Consider the following 12,018-nt stretch of genomic DNA (forward strand, 5'->3'; position numbering starts at 1 on the left):
GAGAGGGTAAGGAGCTGGATGGCCACATCCTGGGCAATTAAAGGCTGTTTGATGCCCTCACGAGCTGCCTTTCATTCTCCTCACAGCTTTGTCCTTCTATTCACTTCTAGTGCCAGTGTGGTACCTGCTTTGGAAAGATTGGAGAGGGAAGAGAGTGGAGGGAGTGTATGGGGAGTTTATTGTACATTATGAGCTCTTTGAACATCCATTTGCTGAAAACTTCTGGTTTACCACAGTATCTGCAATGATGCTGTGTTCATTTTACTTTTTAGCCTCTTAGAGCAGTAGCTTTTAAAGCAGTTATCATTGTTGAGAGCTTGCCAGAGAGAAATCTTTACATGGTTGGAAGATGTTTCCAGCTCAGCAATTTGATTGTGTGGATCAGACTTACTACCCATACCATGATTAAGGGCACTTGGCTGTGCTGCATCTCTGCAGTGGTCTTACATCACTGTCATATTCACAATCAGAGGTTGCAGGAAAGAATGCCCTCTCATTGATTATGCTTTTATAGCCTTTTTACCAGATAGAAAAATGCAAGAAAAGAATTAAATCAAGTCTTTTCTCTCCACTAATACATTTGTGCTCACTGACTGATAGATATCTGGTTGAAACCACTGAGGATGCATTATTAAAAGATGTAAAGGTCACAACAGAAACTTTGATGAATTGGCAAAGCCATCTGACCTCCAGCTTTAGATTACAAGACGAAATACTCTTGAGAACTGCAGTCTTATTTTTTATTCTTTTATCTCTGTCTTTTTATTAAAACGATTAACTGCAAAGTCATGACATTTTGAAGTTAATCTCTTGTGATTAACTTCAAAATGTCTAATTGTGGTTTCTGGTATCAGCCATGCAATAGCTGTGACTTAAAAGGTGTTTTTCATCTCACATCTGCCCTTGTTTTCTAAAAGTCCTGTTGCTTTTAGCTAATGACAAACCATAGTTCTTTAGAGATGTACTGTACATATGGATGGATAGATAGATAGATAGATAGATAGATAGATAGATAGATAGATAGATAGATAGATAGATAGATAGATAGATAGATAGATAGATAGATAGATAGATAGATAGATAGATAGATAGATAGATAGATAGATAGATAGATAGATAGATAGATAGATAGATAGATAGATAGATAGATAGATAGATAGATAGATAGATAGATAGATAGATAGATAGATAGATAGATATCTTAGTTTTGTTTGTACTGACTCATTCAAATTTTGTTGCACATTTCAGGTGATTCTCTCCTGAAGCACAATGGAATGAAGTTCACCACCAAAGACAGAGATAATGACCACTCTGAGAATAACTGCGCATCCTTCTACCATGGAGCATGGTGGTATCGCAACTGCCACACCTCCAACCTTAATGGCCAGTACCTGCGCGGTCAGCACACCTCCTACGCCGATGGCATCGAGTGGTCCTCCTGGACTGGCTGGCAATATTCCCTCAAGTTCTCCGAGATGAAGATACGTCCCACCCGTGATCCTGACAATAAATAAAACCAACAAAAGAGATAGAAGAAAAAAGAAGACATTTTTGAAACATTACAAACCACTTTTTCTGACAGCTAGATGGAGTTACTTGTCCTGATATTGTTTATTCACTAAAACATACCTCTTTGAGTTTAGCTGACTCTGCAGTTTGCCTCATCGCGTCCTCCATTTTGCTCTTCTGTCCATCATCACTCAGCTACTAGTCATGTTGGCTGCCATAATCCTTCATGCGACCCCATTTTCTGAAAAATATTCTAACCTTAATGCCCTCATTTTTTTGCCTTTGCATTGATAAAAACAGCATTTCAGAGCCCTGAGCCCACAGTCCACTGCGCTAGCTCTACTCAGTCTGATATGATGGTCCAGCCATCGCCTGCAGAATCACACCCCAGTGATTTTCTCCTGACGTGTAGCTCTGACCTCCCATCTGTGGTGGCATGGCACTTAGACGGGCTCAGTCTCACTGCCTATCGCTGTAGAAGATGTGAGAGGGTTCTTCAGCTAATAATAGAACTAGACAAAGCCTTCACAACATATGAACAGGAGATAGAAATTTAGTTTCACCCGTGAGAAGGGAAAGCGCAGTGGTGAACTGTTACATTTACATCCTTTATCTGTGTGAATGAGACCCAGCAGGGTAGTGGCAAGAAGTGCAGGGCCTCGAATAATGAGAGGAAGACACAGAAAATGAGGGTACAAGCTGACAGGAGTTAAATTGGTTGAAGAAAAAGGGGACCGAGTACATCAAAGCAGAGAGAGGAAGTGGGAAGAGGTGCAAAAAGAAAAAGAGGAAATAAGGTGTGTGTGTGGGGGGCGGGGGGAAATGGAGGATCTTATTCATCTATCTTGGGCCATTAAGGAGCATATTGGGCACTTTGTGTGTTCATCCTGCCAGCTGAGTACTGGCCAGTTGATGCAGCACTCACAGATGGTAACCCAGCACTTTGTGTGTGTAGGTGTGTGTGTGTGAATGTGCATGCGTATGTGACTTTGACAGAGAGACAGACAGACAGACAGACAGACAGACAGAGCTCTCCAAGACTATCAGTTTCCTGTCATGGGTTCAGAAGAGCATCTTGACTGAGCACAATGCTAAGCACAGATAGACAGAACATGATGCATGGCTGCCATACTTTCATTCATGACACAAAGCATGCAATATTTTTTCTCTATAAGAAATAAAAACACAAGAGGAGACAAGTAAGGAAATGTCACATCCCCAGTCCCACCTCTTTTGTTTGTCCTCTGTTTTGTAATGTTTCTCTCCGTTCCAGGTGATCATCATGCGACAGTTTCTGCTGTCATGTACACAGTGGAAAATTTGCTGTAAAATAAGATTTGATGCTCTTCACCATTTCTCTTCTTTTTCGTCTTCTTCTCAGTAGAAATTCTGAAGTGTGTCACGACAAAGTCAAAATTGCCTAAAGCAAATTAAGAAAAAAAAATACGAGAGAAAAAATGTTACTACGAAAAAAAACAAAAGCAACATGTGGGTGAAAAACAGTGCAATTACATCTGTTCAGTATTGCTCTTTTCTTTGAACTCGGTCGGTCAACTTTTTGGATGATGTGAGAAAAGCTTTAAAATATCTGAAGATTTTATTGTACAGTGTGTATGACTTCAAGAGCATGTGATATGTTTCTTACTATGCTAAAACACAAAGAGAGCTTAAGCACACGGACTCAACAAAATTCACCATTTCAAAAGATAGAGAGGAAGTTTTTCTCAGCAACATGGGCAGTTGGCAGATTGAATAAGATTGAAAACAAGACAAGAGGAGGAAATGCGATTATCCCACAGGCACATGCTCGTTCAAATCTGCCACACAAACCTAAATCGTTTTTTTGGAGGAACAATATGAGAGAGATTTCAAACTTTTTTGGCACATTAGCTGCCTTGCTGGACATATGTGATCTTTTCGAAATCTTGGCTTTGGAGAGTCTCGTGGAACTTGAAAACAGCTTTGAATGTGCACTGAAGGGTGTCGCCACAGCTGACAGTGAGTTCACGTGTAGCACCGAGCAATGCCGCACTGAATACCTCTGATGTTTGAGCAGCTGTGAGTGTTTCTATCATCTCCGGAAGGATCTCCTCTTGCTGCATGTGCCTCCGTGGCACCTCAGCTGTGTACAGTACATACAGCTATACGTCATATCCCGGTGGACCGCTGCCACCTCCTTTCATCAAAGCACAGACACTTGTAAAAAGAAAAAAAAATGCTGATGTTATAATGGCACATAGTATGAGGTTTGATAATGCCAGAGGTTTTTGTCAATCTAAGCTGGAACTGTAAGAAGTCACATAAGGCAAAGGAACTGGATTGCGTGGGTGAATGTATGAATATGTGTGTGTGTGTGTGTGTGTGTGTCTTGACGGAGCCTGTGTGTTTGTGTACACAAGTGTGCATCTATAGTGTCTCTGTGTGCACACATACAGGCACATGCTTCAGTTTGTTCATGCCTGTGTGCATGAGCCAGACAAGGAGCGGGAGGCTGAGTGTGTCTTAATGTGAAATTTTCAAGTAATGTGATGCTTATGTACAACTCGCCTCCCCTACTGTTTGTGTTGATAACAGAGAGATTTACATTATTATAATGAACTATTACTTATTGTGATTGTGAATCCATTAGAGTGGAGACCACTTTCTGGTACTGTGTTAATCTGCGCCTGTACCCTAAAACCCTGCAAACCCACTCCTAAAGTCTTTGTTCACCCCCATACAACGTTGTGCACACTGTATATGTTAATGTTGCTCTGTATTATTTACTTTTGCAGACAGCTATTATTTGCCATGCCCCCTTTGTGTTTTTGTTGTGTGAATGCCTTTATAGTCACTCTCTCTCTCTCTCTCTGCCGCAGCTTGCTAAGACTCTAATGGAAGAGAAGATAAAAGAGTGAAATCAGAGGCTCTAATCAATCCCAGTTATCCCACTCATTACAGAGCATCAGTACCCTCCTTATTGATCCCCCAGGTCCCCAAACCTTCTATATTTCTTAGCGTGTACCTTCTTAATTGCCTTAGCCTTTGCTGCCATCCCCACACCCCCAGCTTCTAAATTCTCCTCTTTTTTTTCCAGCTCCTGTAACTCCCATCCTCTTTAATGCTGTTTTCTTTTCTCCCACTGCTGCCCCTGCTCTCCTGCCTTCCCATTCCTCAGTCCTGGAATTCCTTCATTCCCTGCGCAGAACTAACTATGTTTTCTCTTTGTTTTATTTTTGGTGAAGTACTATAGATTGTTTTGTTGAATCTTGATACTGTGTTTTAATGTTCTTGTCAACATTTAATAAACATTCACATTTTATAAATGGAGAATACTGTGAACTGTGTTCTTTCTTCTCTCAGCAGCACCAACGAAAATGTGATCGATGTTCCCAGTTGTTTTGTTTCGTTTTGTTTCTTTTTTACATCTGAAAGAAGAAGAACTGGATAAAACTCATCTATGTTTTTTTTTTAAAATCAACAGGGTTTTGAAAAGAAGCATAAGAAGACACAAGATATGAAGGAGTCCAATTGTTGAGCAGTTCAGATAGATTTGGCTTTGCTGAGAGATCTTTTTATTTAAAGGAAAAATCCTGGTTACCAGTAACGAGAAAAAGAACAACCAATGTTGCATGATCCATCTGTGTGGAGCTGTTATAAAGATTGCACAAGTTATGTGAGAGATTTAATAAGGTTTGAATTATTTTCCTCTTTTATCACTTACCATCTTAATAATTCCACAGATAACTAGCTTTGTGCTCAGCTGATGCGGAGCAACGTGGGTGTTTGTTTATTTATTGTTCAAATCTCTTGTTTGTCATTCATTATTGATATATCCAAAAGATTATTAAAATAAATACTTGTTTCAGTTCACCAATTAACAGCCATATAACTTAAAGTAACACTAGATCATGCATTGTGCATTTCAGTTTTACTATGACTTTAACCAAGTGGTGTTTTAAATACCTTACCTAGCCTTACTCACATGTCTGATTGTTAGCACTGCACATCTTAACCTTCAAAATCAGGCTTCTCTGGTTTATTGGGTTATTGGTAGTGTATGATTTATTGTGTTGCAACAGTCACTGTCATATTCTTTTTGAATAACAGCATGTTTTTGCTCTGAATTCTAGTGAAGGTTTTCAGGTAAAATATGTGTCCTAATCTACAATTGCTAACATTGTCAAACATTTGCTGTGCTGATGATGTACCAAAGGGTTTTAATAGTAACAAAAAAGCCAAACTGTGGAACATACAAATAAGGCAGCAAGCTTAACGATGCCCTGCCACACTGATAAATTCAATCAGTGGTGATTAAAATGAGGTCAGTGCTGCTGTACTACGAGAGTGTTCATAAAGAACGACCAATTCAGCTGTATCAGCTGGAAGAGCAAAATTAATCATGTGACAATAGACATGAAAAATAGCAGCTTGCTCTCGGGAGAAACCGAGATTACACCTTGCATCAACTGAGATAAATCTTACATCTTATAAAACCTCATCTCTTAAAGGTGACATCAAAAGATTTTAAAAGTCGTGTTTCTGAGAGAAACAAGGAAAGGAGGGAAGAGTCAGTGTTTAACAATACTTTCACTTTTATGTTTACTTGTTTTACTTTATCTTTTGTGCTTGATGGGACAAACCCTCTTGAAATGGAGACATGGGGATATAGTAGGTGAGTGAAAAGGATACAGGATGGGTGTAAAGTGACAATTACAAGATTAATTCAACCAACAGGAATCAAAGCTTCTGGGAGACTGAAATAGTAGTAAGAAATCCTATGGAGAGGGTAATATTTGAAAGACAGAAGGATTCCTCATTTCTTAATTTGACCAATTTAGCCCATACAAACACATTTCCCTGTGTAAATCCACAAGTGTTCCCATCCAACACAACACATCAGTTACAACATACAGTGTTAGATAAAATCATCAGTTAAGTATTAAGTGTGCTTCTATAAAAAAAATCCCACATCTCAGTGGAATTTGTATTAGCTTCACATTTGATCAAATTAATATATCATTCTCAGTACCATCCAGATACACTTTTCTCATTGAAAAAGCTTTTCTTTAGAAATGCTCTCAGGCACACAGCTAACATTTATGCATTAATTTCCTGCCCATGTGAGAAAAATTGTATTTTCCATTTCTGTGCCACACTCACATCTGCAGTATTGGTTGTGTACAGTATGTATGAAATGCTATCATTCTGAATTAGTTAGTTTTAATTACTTTATATGTCAGTTGATACCTAATAAATAGTCACTGTGATTCTAGTTGATGGTATCAGAGTGACTAGTATCACTACTACTATATCAGAATCATTGTCAAATCATTCCAAATGTTGAACATCTTTGCTACAACCCCCCTGCTGTTTTGAAATCCTGCACCACAATGCAACCTGCAATTAGATATCTCTGAAGTGTCTGTGCACAGCTAAAACCGAAGCCAATATGATGCATCCACTAATTGCCTTGAAGGAGTGTGAGTCATGATAGGAAGGGTGTGTGTTAACGTAGTAACACAGAGGAAGGCTGCCAGCCATCTGATCTAGATTTTATTTCAGAGCTCAAAAGGCAGCAAATGATGGCAATGATTGAGTTCCTATCTCTGGAGAGACACTAAGATGCTCCAGGCATTCAAGTCTAGTCTTGACACTGTGCTTTCTGGCAGTGGTGTTTATTCAGTCCCTTCAAATGTCATAGAATTGGCAGCAAAAATGCTGTATAGTTATTTGAGGACCTGTGTCAAGTTGTGTTAAATACTGTTTCAAACATTTCAGGAATTGGTCAATAAAGGGTGAAACATTTGTGCAGTGTTAAGTGAAATCATATCCCGTACAACGTAATGTTTTCCACCGGAAAGAATTGAATGCTTTTTTCATTCCATTCTACACACGGCTCTTGTCTGTCGACTTTATGAAAACGATTGGGGTCGTCTCTGTTATAAAAAAGAAACCGCTGGGTAAGAATAGAGGTTTGGTTCAATAGAACATAGACGTAGTCAACGAAACGGGGCCCCAGTTGCATAAAATTGTCTTAAGTTTCATGACTAAATCTAAGATTATGCAGAAAGGCAGAAAAATCCTATAAAAATTATTTTTGCTATATTCATAAAGAAGTGCATACATATGGCTCTATTTTAGAAATCTCAGTCATCTTAAATTTTTAAACATGTGCACAAGCCTGATTTCCACCCCCACCTTTAGCCATGCATTGATGTAAACACACCCCTCATTTGTCAGTTGCAAAACTGTTTGTATCACCCCTTAACAGACGTGACAATGAAAGCAACAACAGAGAACAAGTTAGGTATTGTAACATGGAGACTCCCTGTAGCAAATTAGAGCAAATTAAATGTATTTGTTTTTGTTGTTCTCAGTTCTGGAATCATGAGCAGATCTGCTGGATAGGAAATAAAAACATTAATATGCCTCATAGCGTCTTCTATATGTGACTTGCAAAAATATTCAGCGAGGTTGGGTTAAATCAGTTTTATTTCCTTCGTGATCAGTAATTGTACACTATATTTGCAGCATTTGAAGAATCTAGCAGTCCAACATAAAGGCAAAGAGCAGTGGAGATTATGTTAATAACAACAGTCTACTTACTGCTTGCATATGCATGGGAAGTTTTGTATTTTTACCATTTTGTGAGGAGTTCTTTCTTGTTTTCATGTTTGCTACATTGCACTGGATTGAGGGTATTAGCATTCCTTCTCTGCCTCCCTTCTTAACATGCCAGCAGGGTAAACATCCAGATTACCGCAGAGCCATGACAACCAACTAAACACATGCTCACCTGAATGAAAGAGAGGATGGTGTTAGTTCAGGCAGGGCACTATTGTCATGCTTTGCTAATCTATCAGCTAATCACAGCACAGCCCATTGTCCATATCATGTTATAAAAACACAGCATTTAAATGAATTGCTCTACACTGATTGTTGCTGTAGCATTCACTATGATTCGAAGTAAAGCTTTACCTCCACATCCTAAAACTTGATCTGATATATTTTATCCAGTGGCTCGGACACAGATAACACAGCACTGTTGTTGCCCTGACTTCACTTTGTGAACACCCACGGGGGATTTGCATTACAGCCAGCTTATATCTTCAGCATGTCTCTTGAAAGGCAGGAGGCAGCTTACCGTGGAGCCGTGAATGTCAAATGGGAAGCTGTTAGCATTTGTGGCTATGAAGGGTCACAGGCAATGTATCATCACATGAAACACAGCGTAAGATTTCATCACCAAAGCTAATCATTTCGTCGACAAATGGCACAATGATCAGTATGCATATTTAAAAGCAAAAGTCAAGAGGAAAAAAAAGCACACAGTGTACTTTTCATTTGGTGATCTTGGATAAAAAGGGTGACGTTAAAGTGACATTTCATAGGGAAAATGCACAGGCCTCCAGAGGTATGAAAAATGTATAAAGCTGTCAGGTCATCAGAACTGAGAGAACAAAGCCTTTGCCTTGTGTCATGTCATGCACAGCCATATATAGGCAAAATCTTGCAAACAAAATCAAATCTGATATGCTCGACCAGGCAAAATGGGAAATACGAAAACATTTATTTGATTCTGATCACATGCAGGCTGGGCTGACATCTTTTTTGATGTCTTTGTTACTTCAAAAACTTCCCTGTGACTGGCTGATGTTATCTGACATGATGGAAGCTTACATATTTTCTGATATCTTACATAGACACGTCACAGCAGTAAGTTTCTTCAATGTTTACTTGTTTTCCATGTCAAGTCTTTCTTCTTTCAGCTCATCTGGAACCACACGTGCAGTATGACGTCAACATGAGGGTAGATACAGATACAGATGTGTTTATGATAAATAGACTTGGCATACTGAATATCAACATCTCTACCGTAGATGTATTTTTTTCTAGAAATATGACTATTTCAATCAATGCAATTAGAAATGTGATTACAGTTATGCTGACTGTAAAACTTTGATTTTTCACAGAGGGGTGCAATCATTAATTTACTGCAGAACGCTTTGAATACAGAGTAGTATTAGAAGATAATTATGCCACCTCTCTGTATTTTCTTTGTGTAGTATCAGTAATTGAATTGCCAACACAGTTAGTAATGACCACTCAGCCCCTGCTTGAGAGCTATTAGAAGACCATGCAAAGAGAACATGCAGACATCTTTAGACAAATGACAGTTTATAGCTACGAAGCACTTCAGAGATCCAAGGGGGCTTTGTGTGTGGTTATCATTTGTGAATGCATGTACGTGTATACCTGGAAGTTTTCTGTAAGAAACTTTGCACAGAAAGTTTTCTTTTTTATTCTTTAGTCTTAGTTTAGTGTCAGTTTTGTTTGTGCATGAAAGGAACCTGCTGTAGTCTCCACACAAATCTCCTCTAAGCTGGTACTATATTCACAGGAGATAATGGCAGTTTCTCCTTCCCCTCAAAAATGACCTTTTCCAGTGTCATGTTTAAAACTTACATTACATAAAACACTGACCTCCTTTCATATGCAAATTAAACTACCAGACTCCCATATTTGTCATGGTCATCACTGTAGACAGTGTGACATGCAATCTGCAGGTGGAGAAAATGTTCAAAAGTTAAAACACTGAGTCTGCAAACAGAGGCTGGTGAAGTTGATAATTCTGGGGTTGTTTGAAAAATTTGTTTGGACATTTTCCCTGTGAACTATTACTGGGGGTTTTTGTATCCATTCTTACAAAAATATATTATATGGAATACAGAGAATGGTCGCAGAAATAGGTGAAATTAGCATGATTTCTTGACCCCATATTATGTAGCAGAGAGACGTAATTTGTTAAAATTACATGTAAGGCCTGGAAAGCCACATCCTCGCCTTCTTTCAATGTGTCATTTGAAAAGTCCTGCCAAACTCCAGTATTGTATGTCTGTCAGCCATTAGCTGGGTTTCAATTCACAAGCAAAGAAATTAGATTCAGACACATTTTCATTGACTAGTTTAAGGGGAATAAAATAGGCTGGATAGGGTTGTCAGTGGTTGCAATACAAAAGAAGCTGTACTTTTCCCAACTGGAAATTCCATTTCTTACCTTGAGGGAAACAAAAATGTAGCCACAAGAAGCAATTTGCAAAATGTAACCATGTAAAATTAATTGGAGAAAATAGCTAATTTGGCAAAACTCAATGCAGTGAGCTGTGAGCATGTGTTTGGCTGAATAGTGCTAAAAAAAAAAAAAAGAAAAACTCTTTTCTGAATCTAACCCAGAGCACCAACAAATACTGCAGCATACCTCCACAGGTGGAAAATGGAAAGATCTCCTCTTCAAGAATTACTTTAATCTGGTAATAATCCCATTGCCATTGCTGATTTGAATATGTGAACAAGTAAAGGTCAATGGAAACTATATAAAATGCATAAAAAAAGTTTATCTACATAATGTATTTTGTCTTGTTTCAAAGCAGATATTATGCAGATTAGAGCGATGATTTTACCTGGCAACGATTAAAATGATGTGCTTAACCAGCTGTTTCTGGTCTGAGGTCAAAGAATGAACTCACATGGATGGCTGATGTACGTCTTTAGGAGAATTTGTGAGAAGCAAAGTCTTATTGTCATCTTTTTAGATAACACTGAGCTATTCAAAGAGCCTAACAAAAATGAAAACTCTCAATGATGGAACAATGTGACCGGTGAATAATCATAATAACCATTTTGACTTTTACTCCTCGATGAAATTCACATTGTTTTCAGTTTGAAGACTGCTTGCAAATAAACTCTTGACTTTTCTTGGCTCACTTCAGTCAGAATTGAATGAACTAAAAATAAACGTTGCTGGCATAGTTAAACACACACCAAACAGCAAAAGCAGCAAAAAAGAGAACCACACTAGATCTAGTTTTAGTGTTTTTTACATCATATATGTAAAATGTCGAATTACCTAATCTTTGTGTGTCGCTATATAAGTTCAAAACTTTTCTTGTAGGCTTTTTTTTTTCTTCTAGTAATGCACCCTTGTTTGGAATTAAAGTTTAAGCTACAGAGATATCTTTGAAATATTTTCTGATGTAAGTGTCACCTTTGCTCCATGTCACTCGTGCTGAACAGATGATGGGGTTGAGAACGGAGGGAATCTGTCTTGAGCACACACAAAGGGTTTTGTGATTGACAATTGCTTACCGTGTACTGTCGGTTTTAGTAACGTCTTCTCGGTTTTGTTTTTCTGGATCGTTTTGGATATCTGGGCAAAATGTACAAGTCATGCCATGTGTAAAGAATTCATTTTGCACTCGTTAATCTGTATGTTAAAAAGTAGCTGTCATCACATCCATCAAACAATTTGCACTTATCCCCGAATATTACAAATGAGCAATTGAATTAACTTCAGAGCAACAGTGCTGTGAAGATCTTTCATCATGTCACAGTCCTTTGAGCCTAATATGAAGAGTTTCAGTGATGTGCATGACAGAACAATGACAAGGACTTACTGTACAGATTAGCTCGAAAGGAGCAGTCGCTCCTCGCCTCTTATCACAGCCTTGATGTTCCTGTGGGCAGCTC

General features: G+C 38.5%; 1 protein-coding gene across 2 annotated transcripts in view; it reads left to right on the top strand.

Annotated features, from left to right (window-relative positions):
* The window catches only part of fibcd1b (fibrinogen C domain containing 1b), a 101,494-nt gene extending 96,685 nt beyond the window's left edge, over positions 1 to 4,809 (top strand). For both annotated transcript variants that reach the window (XM_072372353.1, XM_072372354.1), the window contains one exon: positions 1,249 to 4,809. In XM_072372353.1, the coding sequence (XP_072228454.1) occupies positions 1,249 to 1,514 (266 nt within the window). In that variant the 3' untranslated portion in view covers positions 1,515 to 4,809. The remainder of the gene's footprint in view (positions 1 to 1,248) is intronic.
* The last annotated feature ends 7,209 nt before the right edge of the window (positions 4,810 to 12,018 follow it).

The sequence above is a fragment of the Leuresthes tenuis genome, unplaced genomic scaffold (assembly GCF_036924035.1).
Source record: "Leuresthes tenuis unplaced genomic scaffold, fLeuTen1.0.hap1 SCAF_19, whole genome shotgun sequence".
NCBI classification, from domain to species: domain Eukaryota; kingdom Metazoa; phylum Chordata; class Actinopteri; order Atheriniformes; family Atherinopsidae; genus Leuresthes; species Leuresthes tenuis.